The 20,951-nt window shown below is 49.2% G+C and overlaps 1 protein-coding gene across 5 annotated transcripts in view; it reads right to left on the reverse strand.

The window, feature by feature from the left end:
• The window catches only part of NRF1 (nuclear respiratory factor 1), a 74,777-nt gene that overhangs the window by 44,157 nt on the left and 9,669 nt on the right, over positions 1-20,951 (reverse strand). For 2 of the 5 annotated variants that reach the window (XM_044429285.1, XM_044429263.1), the window contains exons 2-3: positions 7,093-7,329; positions 5,564-5,678 (exon numbers count right to left, since the gene is read on the reverse strand). In XM_044429285.1, coding sequence (XP_044285220.1) covers positions 5,564-5,678; positions 7,093-7,315 — 338 coding nt within the window. In that variant the 5' untranslated portion in view covers positions 7,316-7,329. Of the gene's footprint in view, positions 1-5,563; positions 5,679-7,092; positions 7,330-7,424; positions 7,870-7,957; positions 9,727-18,680; positions 20,236-20,951 lie in introns of those variants that run through there. The other 3 variants (XM_044429295.1, XM_044429274.1, XM_044429252.1) reach the window with 3 other exon arrangements.

A 20,951-nucleotide genomic window follows, 5' to 3' on the forward strand; every position in this document is an offset into this window, starting at 1 on the left:
TTCGTTGGCACATGCAGACAAATTCTTAAAGGAGAGGCTTGCACACAGACGGACATGTGCTTCCCTGCAAGCCGCTCCCCTCCAGCTGCCATGAATGAGGAGGGAATTCCCAAAGGGGAGGGGTGAAGCCAATTACACCAGGGTGCCTGTGCGTTTGCAGAAAGCATCCCGTTTTCAAGCCCCCGCAGGGAAGGCTGTTCACGTCCTGCAACGCCACGTGTCGAGAAAGCAGCGTGAGGTGCAGAGAAGAGCGGGCGCTGCCAATTAATTTTAAAGCTCTCTATCTGGGAGCACTTCCAACATCCCGTACCTTTTTTTGCAACCAAGAAAACATGTTTAAATGCCACGGTTCCAAGTGAGGGTGGGCAACTTGTGACCCTCCAGATGTTTTCATTTACAATTCCTACCAGCCCTTGCCAGCTGCAGGAGCTGCATCACAGGAGCTGCAGGCCAAAACATCTGGAGTGGCAGTGTTGCCAACCCTGCTCTAAAAGGTCCAAATGGCTATGAGACCATCCAATAGGTTGAGGGGGGGTTGGTTAGGGTTTCAAATAGTTATGTGACTCGTTTCCTAGCAAAAGTCTTTTTTGCAAGTTCTACAAAATGCCAGCCTTGAGAATAAAGTACACAAGCACTGTCTGACCAAGGTCATGAAAACCCAGACACTAAACTCTTTAACCCATGGACCTCAGCTATGGTCCCTGCCTCCCCTTCCTCCCAGGCCGTTCCCATCTCCACAATCCGCGAAAACCTTGTTTTCCTACTTGGCTGAACTTAAAAGCTCCCATGCATTTCTCCCTAGCCCAAGAAACTTTCTGTTGCCTCAGCTTGGGCTGCACAGATTCTTGGCCTCTTGAACCCTTTCTGTGTCCTCCTGCACGGAATGGAAGACGGCTCGTGGAGCCCTCCCATTTCTCTCTCTGTCTCTCTCTCTCTTCCCCTCCGGCCCACACAGCAGGATACTGAACGCCAGGAAAGGACAACCTAGGACTGCCCAGGTGCTTCAACTAGTTTGCACCAATGCCAGCCTGTGTGGCTAGCGAGCCAGGACCACGAGAGCCACAGGCCCGAACATCTGGATGGCACTCGCTGGCCGACCGCCGAGCGCACCCGGGCAGCTTGGCGCAAAGTCCTCGCCCGCAGGCACTGCTGGAATGATTCCACTCACACCGAGCAAGACTCTGCAACACATTGCAGCGCCAGGCCGAGGAAAACGTGTGGCGGAGCGTTGCATCAGAGGGTCCCCCGAGGCAGCGTCCCCTGGCGGGCACCGAAGCACTCTCAACAAGCGCTCCGCTCCGCTCTTCCGAGGGATTCTGAGCAGCACATTCCTGGAGAGTCCCTTATTTATTCCTCAGCCGCTTCCCCCAGACTCAGGGGGGCAGGTCATGTCCCGAGAATTCCAACACGGGAAAAAGGCTGCTTTCGCAGCTAGCAGAGAGGAGCAGGGCCACCAGGATCCACCATGGCAAAATGGCCAGGCGCAAACCATTTCCCACAGGTGCTACCTCCGTATGTGTCTGACAATTCCCATCTAGGTGTGTGCAGGGGCGGGGGGGGGGCTGTCAGCCACAGCCAGCCATTGTCGGAATGCCTCCATCACAGCCGAATCAGTGCCAGGAATGATTCCTGATGCAATACTGCAACGAGGGAGGCTGCAAGGGCTTCGGAAGGCTGATTTGCACCCTGGATTCCTTTCTGCTCAGACACAGGCTCTTTGGCAACGTCACAGTACTCTGCAAAATTGGGCAGAGGGGCACAAATATGACACACATGCAAACGCTTCAGACTCTTCTGCTTTCTCTTGCCGCTGCCGTCTCTGGTCCCCCATGATCTCTTTCTTCCATTTCTGTTTAACACTCAGGTTAGCACCAAAATATACAGACAAAGCAACTTATTCTAGGGTCCGCTTATAGGCTGGGTACTATTGATTTGAGTAAGTTACATCAGTAAAATCATACAGAAATATTTGTACGTTGGAGTACTGCAACTTGTCCTGAGCATAAGGATAAAATGACTAGAAATTTAATTTTAAAAATTCCATACTGATGGGTCTATCCAAGAAATGAAACAAAATCCAGGTGGCACAAACGTCCAGCCCCTGCCCTGGTGCAGACTGCTCTGCACCGGGACAGGCAGAATCTATGGGTCTGGAGGCTGCATTGCTCCCTTTCCAAGGCCACCAGGAGCCACTGCATCCCTCCCGCCTGACGCGCTGTGGCTGGGGTGGCGGCCGCAAAAGCCTGAAACACAGGAACACAAGCAGAGTCCTGCAGGACCAAACCTGGGCCCACCTAGTCCAGCATTCTGTTCACACAGTGGCCAACCAGCTGTCCACAACAGCACCCTCCCACCCATGTTCCCCAGCAATGGCTGCAAATGGGCATTCTGCCCCTGAAAGCAGAGCTGGCAGACAGTCACCAGCACTAGCGATAGCCTTCTCTGCCAGGAATTTGCCATTCATACCAATGGCCTGCGCTCCATCTCGTGAATGCGACTCCTAGTTTAACTCTGCACTCTGTACAGAGGTAGTTCCTTTTATCTGTCTGAAGTCTCCCCGCAGCCGGCTCCACAGGATAACCCCTTCGGGGTCAAGGATGTCTCCTGGGTCACTTGGCCACACCACATAGTTTTGTACACCTCTGTCATGTCTCCCTGATTTGCCTTTTTCCTAAACTAAGCAACCCCAGATGTTGCAACCTTTCCACAACCGGATCATATTAGTTGGGCTTTACTGTACCCAATGCATCCTTTTGTGGGTGCAGTGACCAGAACCATACAGAGTACTCTAAGTGTGGTTGCACTCTGGATTCGTAGAAAAGCAAAATTATATAGGTAGTCAATCGCCCAAAATAATTTGGTGTCATCCACAACCTGGCCACTTCACTGCATACTCCTAACTTTGGATTTATTTGTTTATTATTTGCATTTATATACCAGCCTAGTAGCCCAGAGGAATGATTATGGAAAAGTTGGAAATAATTAGTCCTAAGACAGATTCCTGTGGGACCTTCAATGTTTATTTCCTTCCACTGGGAGAATTTACCATTCGTTCCTATCCCTGCCTTCTGCTCTTTAACTAGTTACTGAACCATAGCAGCATTTCCCTTTTTGTTCCAAGACGGCTAAATTTGTGCAGGAGCCTTCGGTGAGGGACTCGGTCAAAAGTCTTCCGAAAGTCCAAGGAAACAATACCGACAGGACCACCCCTGTCCACATCCTTACTGAAACTCTCAAAGAACTCTACATGGCTAGCGAGACAGGACTTAGCTTTGAGGAAACCATGCTGATTCTTGCACAGCAGGCCTTGTCTTTCTATACGCTTCCTGAGTTTATCTTTAATAATCCTCCCAACCAATTTACCAGGGTAAGCATTCAGCTTATCATTTCCCAGATCCCACATGGATCCCTTTTAAAAATGGGTTGCACTGGCCGTTCTTCACTGCTCTGGTACCACGCCTGAACTCAGGGACATGCTACGTATTTTGGATCAGCAAGTTCACATTTGAGTTCTGCAAGACGTCTAGAATGGATACCTACTGGGCCTGGTTATGTATGAACTTCCGGTTTGACAGTGAGGTTGATAACTTCACCACTGTCTGCCTCCGTTCCTAAATCCCTTCCTGAAAACATCGATTCAGGCACAGGTATCTGTCCTGCATCTTCTGCAGTGAAGGCAGCGGAAAAGAATTAACTCAGCTTCTCCACAATCTGCTTGTACTCCTTGAACTCCATGATCACCCAAGGGCCCAGCAGCCTCCCTAGCTGGTTTTGTGCTTCTAATATATTTAAAGTAGTCTTTATTGTTGGTCCTAAAGATGTTAGCAATATGGTCCTTGACATGCTTTTATGGCATCACTCATTGCCTACATTGGCTTCCTTGGCACTTTCCCATTTAGATCTATATTTAATCTGGCAAAACTGCAGCCCCCGCCTGAGCAGTGGTTCAACGCTCGCACTTCCTGGGCCACTTTACATAGCATTAAATCCAGGGCTGCCTCCTCTCTGCTCAGTCCCTTGACCAGCTATTCTAGGGCAATGCTGCTCGCAGGACTGGGAAAAGCTCTGGTCTCTTTGCTGTGACTGCATCTACTGGGGAGGTAACTGAAATCCCTCGTATTGAATTAGTTCTGGGGCTCAGCGCTGCCCCCCATCGTGCTTCTGCAGTTTCCGAGGGCTCCACACAGCATCTTCTCTGGCACAGATAAGCTCTTCCCTGCCCTTCCAGGGATGCCTGCACCCACTGCGCCTCTCCACCCCACCAGGCTCCCGCAATGTCCGCTGCTCCCAGGCTCTCCTGTGAGGCCAGGCACTCCGAGCCACCCATTCGGGCCTGCAGGGTTCTAGTGACGACGCAAAAGCGCCCATCTGTGGTGCCCCTCCCGGGTGCCCCTGGCGTGTGCCCCTTGTGCTGTAGCGCTTAGGCCCCTTTGACGACTGTGTTTCGCCATGTGCTCACAGCCCGTCTCCTCCCCCGCCACACTGGGGGAATCGGAGCCTTTTTCATCTTCATTCCCCAGAGAAGATGATGAAAAACTTAACCCACACGAGGTGCTTCCATGCTCCTGCTGGCTTCTCTCGAGGCTGCAGCTGAAGAGCAGTTCTGACCCCTTCGTGTTTATCGTTCGCAGTCTGTGCTGCATTTTAGTTCAAGATGAAACTTGCTCTCTTGCACAGGCCCAGCTTGTCCCAAAATGTTCCCCATTCCCTAAAAAGAATCTGGTTTTTGTTAACCGCCCAGAGAGTCTTTGGGCTACCGGGGCACTGTAGAAATGAATTAGACAGAACAACAGATGTGAAGCCCCCTTTCGGCTTGAGACTCTTCAGCTCTGCTCATCTAGTTGGCCCTGTGCATGCAGCAAGAAGCATTTGAGAGGATGCCACCTCAGGTGACCCGGGCAGGCCCGGGACCTCCCACCTGGCAGCTTAAATTTGACTTGCAGGACCTTCTGGGTGCATTTCCGCTTGTCACTGGAAAGGACCGTGATCACTGCATCCACCCCAGCGCTGTCCACAAAGCAACCGAGGCTGCGCATGAGGACCCCAGCCTGGGAGGCAACGCACCACGCCACCCACACGCTGCCGAAGCATGGAACGATCAGCTCACCACTTCCACAAGCGCCCCGCCTCTCACTGCCTCGCTCAGAGGCAACCCCTCCTTCGTTACACTCTCATGCATCCAAGGGCTGAGTCCTTGTGATTTCAGAGTGAGGCCTGGGGCCACATCCTGGCCCAGCCCGATGCTCCCCTGCCGGTGGCCACATCTCCAAGCTGCTCCTTTCCCCACAGTGCCAGAAGCAGCCTGGGAGGCGCCTGCTTGCGGGTCAATGCATCCCTCCCCATTAGCGTTACCAAAATGGCACGCCCGTTTTTCCCATACAGGCTGGCCCTGTGCAGAAAGAGCCCGGCTTCTGGGCCGCGGCACAAGCACAAGTGAGATCTCTGGAGCACACGCAGCCAGCCATGAGCAAAGCCAGTCACCATGCAGCGGCCTCCCATTTGCTGGGCAAACTGAGGAAGGCCCTTCCACATCTCGCCAGCATATGCATTCAGGTGTTCTTACCGCAATAACCGCGTCTGCTGCCTCTTGCGGATCGAGGGGTTGGACTCAAAAACGTGAGGCCGCTTCCTTTTTTTCCCCGTTGCCACCGCTGCCGCAGCCGCCATCCCCACGGGGCCTGTGGGCGAAAGAGGGGCTTTGACTCTTCTACAGGAAGCTGTATGCGCCAGACCTCCCTCTGTCTAATGCCCGCCAGGCGTGTGGGGCTACAGCCCCCGTCATCTCCACCCATCGTGCCTGCTGGACAAGACTAGAGGAGCCCATGCAAACTATGGCAGGGCTCAAGAACAGATATACACGTCTTCTCTATAGCAAGCTGCACCTTTTCCATGCACCCACCACCACCTTGCAAGGTAAATTGGCAAAAGTTGTACATGCATATCCCTGAATGCAATACGGAGAAAAAAGGAGATCTGCAACCTCGCCAGGATCTCCATCTCCCAATGGCATGAACATTCCACCTCGTTCTCGAGGGTGAGCGTGGGCTTGTGTTTTGCACAGGGAAGAGGCAAGCTTTTTGAAGCATGAACACGAGCACTTCCTCCCCACCACTGGTTAAATGTGCAAAGGCATCCTGTTTGCAGAGTGCCCATTTCAGAACGCACACGCTTTAAAAAGGATGCCTTTTGCACTCCACACGCTTGAAAGTACGAGAGCTTTTTTTCTAAAAGTTGTGGTCACATTCTCAGTCTTGCCTGGAATTGTGAACCGGGTATTTCTGCCAGTCTTTCAGACAACGCAATCCTTACAGGGTCTTCTGGGAGAAGAAGTCAGCGCAGTAGTGCTGCTCTGCTGCCCTCTGCTGCCCTACGGCAGCACACTGAAAATTCCAGCGTCAGGCAAGGTGAAGTCATGAAAAATGCCAGGACAGAAAGCTGGTTTTCCTTTGCTCTTGAAAATTACCTTGCCAACGCCAGAAAAAGGAACTATGTCTCAGATGTCAGGGCAGTATTGATGGCCAGCTCATGCCCAGCGGAATCATGACAGTGTGCACACTTTCCCCACTGTCTGGTTTATGGTCTGAAATATGAATATGGCCTTCATGAAGAAGTCCTATTTATTTATTTATTTATTTATTTTTGGATTTATATCCTGCCTTTTTCCGACAAAGGGCTCAAGGCAGCTTACATCTCCTCCTCCATCTTATCCCCACAACAACAACCCTGCGAGGTAGGTTGGGCTGAGCATCTGTGACTGGCCCAAAGTCCCCCAGTGGGCTCCATGGCCGAGCGGAGACTCGAACCTGGATCGCCTGAGTCCCGGTCCCAGGCTCTTCACCATTACGCCACCCTGGCTCAGATCCAAGCATCTGGTTCACGCCATGCTCAAAATGTGTACTTTCTTCTTTCAAAAGTCTAAATCTTAATATTTTGGAGTTTCCTAAGAAACTGAAGCATTTTATTTAGACACCGAAAGCCTCAACTGGTCAACCCCGCGTTACCAGACCCATCCCAGTGCAAAACAAGTTGCACAAAGCCCTCTGGAAATGCCTGCGCCTCTGTGGGCACCTCTGAGGAGAGGAGCAAATGTACCTGCAGCAGCCAGGTGGGCAGTCACCTCATCCGTAGCCGTGGAGTTGAGAATGTCGGAGTCATCGTAGGAGGTGTCCTCAGGGGAAGACGGCGAGTCCTCATCAGCACTGAGCATGCTGTGCTCTGTGTATGTGGCCACGTGGACCTGCTGCACCTGCTGGGCCACGGCGTGGGCCTCTATGGTGGCCATGTGCTCTGTCTGGGTCACTGTGTGTTCCTCCATTAATTGCTACTGAGCTGCAGGAAGAGCGAGACAAGGCGAAGGCAAAATGAGCTGGGAGAAAGCGAGCCCGAAAAATCCACAGGTAGCAGCATTTGGAACAGAAGCGTACTTTTGAACTGCCGAAGCCGTGCGAAACATCTGGAACACGGCGCTGATTCACACAGGGACCCTAAGGCCAGAAGCCGCCTGGGACTGCTGAACTTCCATTGCCACAAGGCTGGGCAGGTGCCGCAGGCCGTTGGGCCTCCGAGGTCACGTAGGGCACTCTAAGCTTGGCTGAGGATGACTCGCAAAGCAACTGCTTCTGCTGTGATACTTTTAGTACGGCTTTTCTGTATGGCTTCCTTCATTTCTAGAACGCGCTGCCTTACATTAGGCCTCTGGATGTCTTGTCTGCCTCCTTCTATATCTGTATCTCTATCTTATCTTAAGCTTTTCACACTTCTCTATAAATTCTATTTTGAGCTATAGGGATTATGAAACTACATGAGTATGGATAATGAATGGATTCTGTCATAGATGTATTTTTATCCCACTGTAATCCACTTAGAGGGCCTCCAGGCCAATATAGCAGAATGGAAGTTTAATAATAAAATAGACGGATAGAAAGAAAAAGAACCCATGTAATGTTTGTTCCAGTACCTAGCTTGCATATCTTATGCCAGTCTTCCTAAACTGGGAGCCATTCTGGCATGATGGACTACACGTCCCATCATGCCAGCCAGGTGGCTTGAGGTGATGGAAGCTGCAAACAAACACACTGCGAAGACCCCGTGTTGGGGAAGGCTGTCTTATGCAAAGAACACTGACTCCGAGACCCTTGCTAACATTGGGAAAGACATTGCTAACATTGCTTCTGCTTCTAAGTTAGTAGAAAGCAGCATGGGATTAGGAGCTGGCTGAAAACAGTTGCACACGTCCAAAACGGAGAGGCCCCCTCTCTCCCAGCCCAAGAGCGTCACTGAGCCAGATGGCACAAGGATGTGCCACCTCCAGGAGAACAAGCCAAGACCAGCATCTACAGATGCCAGCATACGGCAGAACCGATGACTCTCTGAACATACGCTGACAGCCCAAGAAGAGGGTGTGAGGAGAGGAGGACGGAGCAACGGATCTCCTGCTAGTTAGAGAGCGAACAAAGAGCTGGGGAGGAGACGACACCTTCTGGGAACATGACAACGTGAGAAGCCACCAGTCTCATCCTCGAGCATGGGCTGCCTCCCTCCTTCCCCATCCCTCTCAGCACTGGCCACTCGGCGTCTGCTTTTCTTCTGCAGCATCTTTTGATGTTCACCCTGGGATTCCGTAAATGCCACGTCTGTTTTTAACCCTATACAAACTGATGATTTAGGAAGTTGCGGCTGCCTGCCCAACACCTCTTTCCTCGAGTCCAGTTTCAATCCATGCGCCCAGAAACCTCCCACTGGGCACACCACGCCATGGTCTGCCTCTCACAATGGTCAGGTCAGCCTTCCCAGCCTGGGCTCTGCAGAGCGATTGGACTCCTCCACCCAGCAGCTTGCTCCCAGCACGTATTCCACGACACGCCATCGACTTCTACCGTTGCCCCTCCTGACTGGGGATGAAGCTCCTGGATGGAGTTCATCCTTCCGTGTTAGCTGGTCCTCTGCCCCCTTTTGGGCAAGCGCCCACCTTTCCTCTGCTCTCAGGAATCAGGGTGCAGCTTGACACCCTCGAGCAGAAAATGGTGTTCCCACGCAGCCCAAAGTTCTGGGACATACCACCTTTCTTTGCAAGCCCTAGTGAGGGAGTAATGGGAACAGAACAGGAAGCCAAACTCAGAACGTCCCCAGAATCAGCTGGCCAAGTTGCTCAGAGGTTGCTTGCCACAGTGAGCATCTAAGCACCAGAGCTGAACTTCTTGGCATCTCACCCAGAAAAACAGCAGCCCAAATTTTCACTAAGTATCTCATTTTTCTTTGCTGTTTCCCAATCCATTTCCTACCGTGTGGCACAAGATCTAGCAAAGAATTTGGCTAATAGAGGAACATCCCTGGCTGCTTTACTACCCTACATGGCAAACGCTCTAGAGGGGCCTTTGGCAGCCCTGCAGACGAATGATGCCTGCCTTCCCCGGAAGGATCACCCATGCACACAAACCCATGAAGGTGACACCTGTGTCTTCAAAAATAGTACAAAATATGGGCCCTCCCTAGAAAAGACGAGCCTTACGGCAGAACCGCACAGCAGGTGCAGCTGAACAGGGCAGACGGGGAAATAGCACTAGCTTCAAGGGGCTGGAACAAGACATCCTGCTTAGCAAGGCAGAATGCTGGTCCAGGCAGCGCGGTCTGTGGTCTGGGCAGCACCCTGCCTGATACGGCATCATAGACTTTAGTCCCCAGCCGGCAGTGTCAGCAGTCAAAAGCGCTGGGAGTTGTAGCCCAAAATATCTGAAGCCACATGGCTCGAGGAAATGTTACAAAAACCTTTCCCTTTTAAACCTGAAGTCTTCTTACTAGGCATTCTATCTGTGGACATTAGTATACAAGAAATATATCTGATTTTACATGTAATTACCGGGGTGAGGATTGCATTTGCTCAACACTGGAAAAGTGAAGAACCACCCACCGACGAACTGATCCTAAAAAAGATCTTGGACTGTGCGGAAATGGATAGATTGACTTTATCATTGAAGAAGATACTGACTTCTATCAAACTTGGGGTTCTTTTTATTATTGGCTAGAGAAACAGGACTTCGTATAGATTTAAATATGTTTTTAAGTTATCATAAATGGAAAAAAAATGTGGGGGCTGACCCAGCAGGCCCGATGTTTTTGATGATTGATGTTGTTTGTAGTTTTCCTTGTTTTTAGAATTACAATTTCAAATAAAACTTATTATAAAAAAAAACAAAATATCTGAAGCCACCATGCTGGGAAAGGCTGAAGTATCACACCCTCCACCAAAATCGAGTCAGATCACATGGAAGCAACCACAGGGTCAATCCTTCCATCAGAGTCTGCCCCATTGCTCACTGTGGGGAAACCAGCGTTCTCGCATCAGTTCTTTTACGAGCCTCGGAATTCACAAATTCCACCAATTAGATTTTAGTACAGTTTAAGTAGTTACGGTAATTGGCCACTGTATTTTCCATGGCACATCCTTTAAACATAGAAACAGAGAAACAGAGCAGGTCAGAAGGGGCCTCCTGGGCCATCTAGTCTGACCCCTGGCTCCAGCCAGCTCCGCTCACGACATGCCCACCATGAGCATGTCCAGCCTGTCCTTGCACATCTATCTTTAAGAAAAGGTTTGAGCTGTATGATCCCACCCATAATCATATTGTAGTTGTGCTGAGAAGTATCCTAGAAAATGGGCACACAGAATTATGGCAAAAGACTTGAATGCCCATTTTCTTTCTGGTCCATCTCCTAACCCACAATTGGAAATCCCCTCCATTTATGACATTGCTTTCTATTAAAAATGTGGGCTAATCATTTACTCAAATATCTGCATTTCACTTATTAATGGGAACTTTTGAGGGGATTTTACTAGTATCACATACAACACAGTTTCTCAAAAATTCCTTCGGAATTTGATCCCTTCATTAGCACTTTAATATAATTGTTTTATTTCTTACACTTGTTTTCACTCGCTTCATACTTGTTCTGGTTATTCTCTGAAACCTCACAGGATGCATCTGTGCATTGGCACCAGTAGGGGATTTCTCTCCAATGCTAATTTCTGATTTTCTTCAGGACCACAACAACAGGGAACAGGATTAAATTCTCTTCCATGCCCTTCACTCCCAGCTGATGCTACTTGCATTATTAAAAACTGGTATATTAAATGCCATCGTGCATGTAATAGCATGGCCCCCAGACAGGCAAAACTTCCCCCTGCCTTTTATTTGTGGGATTCGCATGTAAGCATTTCGCAATAAATTCTGCTGGGCCTAGGACCACCAGCTTTAAGATCAAAGCCTCTGCATATTCTCTCGGATTGTTATTACTTTATCTGTACTGTATGAGGGACACTTGAAAGGAGAGGCTTCCAGCAGCAGCCTGCGCTGCTCCGATGCGATGGACACAGGGCAAGCGGTTCTGATTGCCCTTGGACGCTGTGGGACCCAAGGCGGGAGCGTGCTGGCCGACAAGTGCCACTGAAAGGCTTCGGAATGGCCTGGAGGAGACTGGGAAGGGGGCTTCGAGGAGACCGAGCAGATGGAACTGCTGCGGTGAGGAAGACTAGTTCGGAACAGGGTATCGGCTCTCTGGCTGCTGGCCTTGGCCAGCGATGCAGGACGCTCCACGCACCAAAATACGGTGAAAAATGTCTTTTCTTCCATTTGCGGTTTTGTCGGAGAAACAGGCTGAGAAGCATCTGTGTGTCCATGGCCAGGCATAATCTGGCTCCAGCCCGATGCCCAGTGAGCGCCTGCCAGCAGGTTCCACCTGGCTCTCCACCCTGGTTCTCAGCCAGGGCGGAGAAACAATGCACCGTGCAGCGCTCCTAAGTTCAGCAGGCGCTTCACAACCAAGTGTTCAGCACAACTCATGCGCTGCCTGGAAAGCACGCACACGAATACTGCGCGAGATCTCCATCCTGTGGCTGAGGATTTAAAGCTGTGGCGCAGCTTGAGCTTCCGGGTTAGATCACAGCCCTGCCGAGGGGTCGCTCTCTTTGAGGAGCCGACTCTTGGCCTACTCAATTCGCTCATCCACTTTCTGGGCCCAGGAGGCTCTTAGCCCCCCTCAGAGTACGAAGCCTCTGCTGACCGGCGGGAACCTTTCCTGCTTGCCAGGTGCTCAGCATCACACAAGGCACAGAGCTGGAGGATCGGTGGTCTTCGTCATGTTGCCTCGCCCTCTGACAACACTGACGTCCCTTCCGAGGCTGATGGCATTGCAGAAGATGCATCAGGGAAACGAGCGAGGGGAAGACGGTGTGTCTGACGCTCACTCGCCTTCCAGACAGGCAGGCTGAGCTTTCCCGCAGCCAGCGTGCAGCTGAAATCCCACGAACGGCCTGGCCAACACCATTTACGCAAGGGCAAGAAAACAAAGGCACGCGCACGTTGGTAGGATCGCTGCTGGTCACAGAACACAGTCTTGTTGCAGAATTTCCAGGTAAAGTTGGCAGATATTTTGTTCTGCTTTCAATTATAGAATAAGCAGTACAGCACTGGGACAGAACTTGCTTGGATACACCACCATTCCCATAACTCCCAGCGTTGCCGGCTGACTACTGGCTGTGCTGATGGGAGCTGAAGTCAAAACACGTGGAGGGCAACATGGAAGGCGCTGTGTGACTTGCACAGCCTTGAGCGTGTGCGATTGTGTAATCCTCAAAAAGGAATCCATCCTAACAGCAGCCCCAATGCAGAACACAGGACCCAAGGCCCCATCAAAGCTCTCAGAGCTGAAGCGCTTGCCCACGTGGACCTGCACTTGGAAAGCACGACACTTCCCATGTTTTGGGGGCCACCCGGCACAGAGCACCCCAACTTCAGACATACAGGGTGACATACACATTCTCACTGCAAGTGGCAAGTTTTAATCAAGCCAAAATGACTTCACAGCTGATGGGTAGAGCTCAACTGATGGAAACTGATGGGAGAAATGAAGTGAAACATTCACATTTGGGAGAATGGGTTTCATCCGCAACGCAGGCAGAAAGGCACAGATTACCATCTATTTTTCAGACAGAAAGGGGGATGTTTGTGTCTATGATGAATCAGCTCGTGCCGAGGATCCTAAACCAGTGGAAAAGTCGTCCACGCGGCTCTGATTCCAGGTCCACACGGGCACAGGTGGAGCCTCCACTTCCTGTATGAGCAGCCTGGCAGGTGGCGCAAACCGCTTGCTCACAGCACAGCTGCTGTGTGCTGAACGCATGGAACGGATTTTGCAGGGCAGGTCAGCACCTCCTTCTCCTTATGGTAGCAGCAGGACCAGATCGCACCTGACATCGCATAAAGCATCACGCCAGCTTTCTGCCTATGGATGCTGAAAGTGAGCTGGGTCTGAAAAATCTGGGATCCCTGACTGCGTGTCCCAGCCTACGTCGTTAGTTCCCTTTCCTGGCAAAGGAAGCAGTTCCCCCTGAAACATGTTGGTCTCGACAGGTTTCACCTTAGGACCAGCTCTGCACCCGAAGTTCTTCATGTCGAGCAGGAATCTGGTGCAATTATACTTTGCCAGAAAGCAGATCAGCTCAGTATTGTTTTCAACAGCTCTTAAGAAGCCACGCTGGTTGGGGAGCTGTTTTGCTGAGAGCTGATTGGGAAACCTGCCTCTATCCTCTCTCTTACTGAGTGGGTCCAGCATCTTCCTTATTTATTTATCAATTTATATCCTGCCTTTTTCCTACAAAGGGCTCAAGGCAGCTTGCATCATTCTCCTCCTCCATCTTATCCCACAACAACAGCCCTGTGAGGTAGGTTGGGCCGAGAGTCTGTGACTGGCCCAAAGTCACCCAGTTGGCTCCATGGCCAAGCGGGGACTAGAATCAGATCGTCCGAGTCCCAGTTCCATGCTCTGAACCACTACGCCACACTGGCTCTCCTCTCTCTTCTACATCTTCTTTTAAGCGCTGTCCTTGCCCCAGCGTATGTGCCTTCACACCATAACCAAGAAGCAATATGAGAAGGAAACAGTGGCAGCTAGCCATCCGGACTACAGGCATTTCTAGCAAATTCCTGCTGGGAATGGGGCCACAGCGAAAACCAAATCAGATTCCCATTGGGGTGCACTGTTTGCCCAGAACCTCTCCCCAAAATACTTCACTAACATACATTTTGAAAGCAGGATCTCTACCGGTAGCTTGTTTTAAAAGCAACCAAGTCTTGGTGGAAAAATGGCCCAGGCTGTTAATGGAAAGGAGATGAGAATACAAAGTAGTTCTTTGTTTTAAATACGGTAATAGCAAAATGGCTGCTGAATCTTGGCACTGAAAAGAAGTTTCATTAGCCAGTGCTTTGAGCTGTCTGCCCAATTGCACTACTGCCCTGAATCAACACCCATTTCAAATGACTGGCACCTTTAAAAGGCCAAGTAAACGAGTGTCAAAAGCTTAACCACCGGGGCAGTGGCGAAAGGAGTCCAGCCCTTCCGTTATCACATTATCTGACCTCTGACCCAGGAGGACACGGTGCATGTAACTGGGAGTCGAGCTGCCAAAGGAGCCCAGCAAAAGGTTTCACTAAAAGGAACTGTTCTCCTTCAGAAGACCTTGAGGACCAGGTCTGATCTCTCTCTAGGGGGCCGTGTTCCAGAGTAGAAGGGGCTCCCACCATGGGAGCTTCTTTTTGAGACGAGATCGTTGACGGAGCCTGCTCTTCCAATCTTAACAGAAGGCAGGGCTGCTCCGAAGAGTGAAGCCTGCGGGAGACGCAGGGCCCACTCTCTCCCCAGCAGCACGTGACCAGCAACTCAGCACTCTCCTGCCACTAAATACTCCTGGTACTTCCTAAGAGGAAGTACTGAAGGACCGCCTCTCCCCATGTCTACCTAACCACCCAGTGAGATCTGGGCATGAGGTCATTCTAAAAGAGCCATCCCGAAAGCGAACGGGGTGGGGATTAGAAGGGCCTTCTTGGTGAGACTGCCTCCTACCTTTGGAACAGGCTCCCCAGAGAGGTCTGCCAGGCACCTTCACTACTTCCATTTTGGCGCCAGGCGAAAATTGTCCTTTTTGGTAGGTATTTTGAGTCCTAATTTTAACAACCGGTTGTCTGTAAGATCATCTTCTACCCCCCACAGTTGTTGATTTTGATAACTAGGATTTGTAATGTTGGTTTGTATTTTTAATGCATTTATTAGCTTTCTAAACCACCCCATTAGCTCCTTGGGCAGGTTACAACAATAAAGCCATATAATACAATATAAAAGCATAGATCACTTTGCAATAAAACATTAAAACAATAAAAACACGCCCTATTAACAGACCTAGTAATTTCATAAAAGGAATATCCTGTTGTCAAAATGCCAATAAAAGCAGATTAACAATTAAAATACCGTCAAAATAAAAAGGTCTTTGCCTGGCACCAAAGAGTATAAAGAAGGCACTCTCGGGGGAGCTCGTTCCAAAGTCTGGGTGCCACTCCCCAGAAGGCCCTTCCTGTTGCCATCCTCCATTTATTTCCCCCTTATTTTGTTGTTCCTGCTTATTGAGTCCTGACAGGTCATTAAGAAAATATAAATTAATAAATAGAGAGAAAGCATTTGGAATCAGACTTGCAAACACAACTTGGATCAGTGACCAGACCCAACCAGGCATGGCAGGATGTGCTTCTCAAGCCTCAGGGCTCACCTGCAAACTCTGGCACCTCCAGCTAAGTAAGGTTAGCAGGGCTGGAAAAAGACTTCCGCCTTAGCCAATGTCATGGTAAACTATGGCTGGGCTGAATAAATCAAGGAATGATTTGCCAACTTGGTAAATTTCAGTTTTGTGTGATCATACGAATCCTCAGAAATTCATGGGACAATTCAGGGGTGAGACGCTTGATTTCTACTCCATTCAGATGCTTACGGGTATGGCAGCTTGGGAATTGAATGCTGCCTTTCCATCTCCTTAATGCCAAGGTCTTTCAAGATACACTGGGATTTCTGAGGACTGGAGGGGATTAGCTATCCTGGGTTATTTTTTGCAGAGCTATTCTTTATTGTGTATTTTTTTAGCTTTTCTTAATTTTTATGTTTAAGATATTTACATTTTTATAAGATGTGATGGCATTTTAATGTACTGTTTTATGAAGCTATCGGAACACTCCAGATATTGGGCAGTACAGAATGAAATCAGCATCAGCCTATCCTTGCCTTCCCACTAACGGTCTCCAAAATCTGTGCTGGTGCAGTGAATGGTGAGACTTCAGTATGTGCTGCTGCAGCGCCACGCTCAACTCAGGGCACCGGTGGATCCACTGGAGCAGGAAGCCGTGGGTCAGGCTGCCCGCCGAGAAATGTTTGCAGAAGCAAAACACAAAGCATAATCACAAAGGAGACTGATGGGTGGTTTTAGTTGGATTAAAAGCAAATGTGCAGCTCCTCCAGCTAGCACCCTTAAGGATACCGGCTGTAATGGAAGAAAGAAGTTGAAGAGACCCAAAAATTACATGGGCAGAAATCAGCATCATCTTCTGGAAACAGTGCTTATACGACACAATGTGATGGTCAGAATCAGCAGGTGAGCCTTTGCTTTGCACACATTTATCCTGCAATCTTATTTTTTGACTTCTTTTTTCAATACAGCAAAATAAGAGCTGATTGCAATCCACTATGTTTCTCATCAGAGCCCTCATTTGCTACAATCCCAGAGGATTTCTACTTTAATCACAAAATATTCACTTGAATTTCCAGAAAAGAAAAAGTGTGTCTCCTTGTCTATAGAGTGAGAGCTGTCTTATTAACACACACTGTCTTGGACATATACCTGTATAAAAATCAGATTAGATTTTTCTCCATGGAGCTGAGTGGTAATAAATATCACAATATTCCTGTCTTGCTCAACCAATGGGTTCTTTAAAAAATGTGCTAGGATGAGAACGTTCAGCTGTCCAAACCCAACACTACAGTTCGAAAGCGGCAAAGCCCCAGCCCCTCAAGGGACTGCTAGACTCCAAGTTCCACCAGCCACCAGAAGGCATGGCAAATATGATGGGAGTAGCCCCAATATCATCTGGTCCCCAGTCCTCGCTGCACTCTCTGCGTTGCACTGTCTCTCTTACAACATGGCATTCATAGTCCCTTATTCACACCACACAGTCGAGTGTGGTTTAATTTACCTACCGAGGTGGTTCTGCTGCGGCAGGTTCCATGTCATGTAAGCCCAGGTAGTAGGGCTGTTTCAGGCTTTTAAACCCTCAAATAAGCCATGGCCTGTGTTCAAGCTGAGTTATTAACCTTCAATCAATGGCACCTGGGTTTGTATGACAAAACAAGTCACCCAAGGCACATGCCACGGGTCCCATAGGTAAATAAAGTCCCATGCGCTGTCATGTCATGAGAACTAGGTCACTGTGTTCCAAAACTTTTGCTTGAACATAGAGATGCTTGCCGTAATTAAGGCTCTGTTGGTTGTACTGCAATCTGAAAATTGCCTTCCTGCAGCAATTTTGAAATGGGCCTTCGCCATGACAGCCCCCACCTTACAGAACGCCCTCCCCGTGGGTATTCAGAGGGCAACAACTGTAGCATGTTTTAGGCACCAATTAAAGCCCATTCACTTTTCCTTGATTGCACAGTCCAATTTGTCAATTACAGGTAGTCCCATTACGAACATCCAAGTTACGAACAATCTGTATTTATGCATGTGCAGACTTCCATAAACTCTACATGAACAGCTGTAAAGCAGTTTCCTCATTTTTCATGCTTGGCAATGAGTCATCGGTGGCTGCGTAGTTTCCTAGAGATAGAAATGGAAACCCACTTCCTTGGACAAAATGTTTTCACCTTCTCCAACAAGCTCTTCAAAGCTCAGACAACGCGCTTGCCCACCTTCCACAAAAGCCTCGTGTTCCATCAGGAACTGGAACTGGAACTGGAAGGTCAACACTGCCTGGCCAGTTCCGCCCCGGCACACGGAGCATCCACCATGGATTGAAGTGTTCTGAATGCAAGGAGCAGTCCAAGCGGCCCATTATTAGAGGACTTTGGAAGATAATAAGGAAGGTCACTTTTAAAGATCCAAGTTAATTTCTATCGGGCCTACACTAAATTAAAGAGGGGCAGACAGTAAAGCTTCAGTATACATTAAGCCAGGCAGAAGAGGCATGACAATATTTTCAATCCTGAATACCTACAGATTTTCCCTTTCTCTTGCTTCAGTGCCTGTAGTTACTTTAGTATTACTGTATCATTATTACAATGCTGTATTGAGTTTAAGATGAAGATGAGTTTAGTGTTTAGTGAATATGGAAGTGTTTCCTATGTTTCATATGTGAAGAAAGGTATTAATACATGTACTAAGACAAATGTTTGGCTTACTCATGTGATCCGACTTACTTATGAATATGTCCTAAGGACGTTCTCAGGAACAGAGCTCATCAATAACCTGGGGACTGCCTGTATGTTGCTGTGCATACTTGGTTTTAATATTGTTATGCATGTTTTACAATATTTTATATTGTTATGATTTCATCTTTCTTTGCAAACCACTTGGATATCTTTTTTAAGCACAGGGATTGTTATATAATTGAAATACAATAAAATTATGCAAACATATAGTATAAATCCATTTTCTGTATATTTTGGGGAGGTGGAAAGAATGCCACAAGGAAAGTTATTTAAAAATATCAAGAGTAAGAACGGTTCATTGGTTGGCTGATTATGACTGGGATTAAGGCTGTTGTCCTAAAAACAACCACCAGGGTTTAAGTACTAGCGGTCCCAGTGAGACTTACTTATGAGTAAACTGCTTACAAGTTTGCTACATGAGCAATTTCTCAGACTTCATTTCACACCCATTTTCTTGCAGGAAATGGATCATGTTTGAAGCACAGTAGTGAGAAGCAACATAACTTTTGCACATATGTTTAGTGAAACCTTGGCAAGTATTGCCATTAAAACAAACAAGCAAGCAAGCAAGCAAGCATTCACATTTACCAGAATCCAGGAAATTATATTCTTTGTGGAATCCATGAAGTTGAGCTGCCCTGGATGCAGATAACACTCCTTAAGGGATTCATCTGCTTACCAATACAATCCATTTTAAATCTAGTTTTACTGCCACTGTTTCCCTCTGAGTAATATGTAGGAAGGGAAGGGGATAGATTCCTTAATGTTATCAGGGATCTTTCTTTGCAAGTTCATTTAATGCGCAAAGCAGGACCCAGCATCTGTTCACTGTGCAGCTGGCTAGCGCTTACAATCCCCAGACCTTTTTGGCCAGACAAAATAGGCATTTTTACCCTTAAGTATCCTGTATCTGCTTGTTGCTAAGCATACCTGTCTCTTGTCTATAAGCATATATATATAACTTCTCAAAACAGGTACTCAGAAGTTAGCTGCATAACTTTCCAACAATGTGGACAACGGCTGCTTCCTTGTACTCCTAACGGGAATAATGTCACATGCCTCCCGCTAAACAATACGCTAAACTATCTGGAGGGCACAAGATTGGGTAATGCTATCTTAGGGCCTTTGTCACTACAGTGCCTGTGTCCTAAACATGGGATGGAATCAGTTAATTGCATTTGAGGGGACCAGTCAAACAATGACACTTTTGGGGGATGACTCAAGCAGCAACCTCTGTGCTGCTGTCAACAGCAAAGAAAATCAGGACGATCCGGAGGAGAACAATGCAGGAGCTTGGGGGTCTCCCCCCAATGGATCCAAGGGCAAGGGGACCAGTTCAGCAACTACCATCCCTTCACAGGCAGATTTCGGGCACTAAATCCCCACTGTGCCAATTCCCTTACTGGATACAATTCCTGCCCTATTCCATTCCCCCTTCCTTTAAGTACCTGAGATGACCGGTGAATCAAACACGTTCAGGAGCTAACACTCTCTTATGAATTCAGCCGCCCCCTCTTATTCAAGGCAAACCCGCTTTCTTCTTGTAAGAATCTAGAACTCCTCCTCAGCCTAAGGAGAGGTCTGCATTCTTCCAGACAGATCAATCTCTTCCTTCCATACCAGCAAATGTCAGTCACTCAAAACCGACCAAGAACCCCACTTGGGAATCAAGCAGCGATTGGGGAAGGTGCCTCATCTGACAAGGGACGCGTTTCCCCCCCTGTTCTTCTCTGCAGGAACTTTCTGCACTTTCTAAAGGACGCATTAAAGGATACACAAATCAAAAGATGCAAGTCCATACAACACCACAGCCTGGAAGCCATTAAACAACCCAACAGCACCACCATGGAAGGCCTTTTCCTGTCCAACAGAATCTAGAGAGATCGGGGGGGGGGGGGTCATCCCAGAAGAAAAGCCATGCTGGATCAGACCATGGTTCCAGCACTCAGCACCCATGGGAGCAAACCACCACTCCCTCTGCGCTTTCTCCACACCGTACATTATTTTATACACCTCTATGTCTCCCCTTACTTGCCTTTTTTCTAAGCTAAAGGGCCTCAGCTGCTGTAGCCCCTAATCATTTCTGCCACCTCTCTCTGTGCTTCTCCCAATTCGTAAAATAAAAGCTTAAAATAAATAAACAAGCAAATTAAAGTTTGGGAAGGGTATCTACACTTTCGGGGGGGGGGCTTCAGGAACCCAGCACGGAGGTAGGGGGACTCGGGCCCTGGCTCCCATACGTATGATCCCGCAGAATCTGGAGAAGGCCTCCCCTGCGAGGGATGACTTCTTGCTGGAAAAAAAGTTTGCTTATGGAGGGCATGTTTACCTTTGCGTTTGCAGAGAGAGCCCTCCCTGCCCAGAAAAAGGACTAGCCAGACCCGGACACCCACTGGCCCCTCGCGCGGGCCCCCGCCCGAGCAGCCCGCGCTCGCGCCGGCCCCATTCCCGCTCCTGCCCCAACTAGCGGGAGCCGCGGAGGGCCGGCCGCGAGGGGCCAGCCGGCGAGGGGCAGGCCGGGCCGCGGCGAGCCCGGCTGCCCCCGTCCAGGGAGGGAAGCAGGCGCAGGGCGGCGGCGGCGGCGGCGGCCCCATTTTGACACTGCCATGTGTGCGGGCGCGCGGCGGGGCTCGACGGCGCGCCGCCCGCCCGGCCGC

Source organism: Varanus komodoensis, unplaced genomic scaffold (genome assembly GCF_004798865.1).
Source record: "Varanus komodoensis strain SLA01 unplaced genomic scaffold, ASM479886v1 scaffold1, whole genome shotgun sequence".
Lineage (NCBI taxonomy): Eukaryota > Metazoa > Chordata > Lepidosauria > Squamata > Varanidae > Varanus > Varanus komodoensis.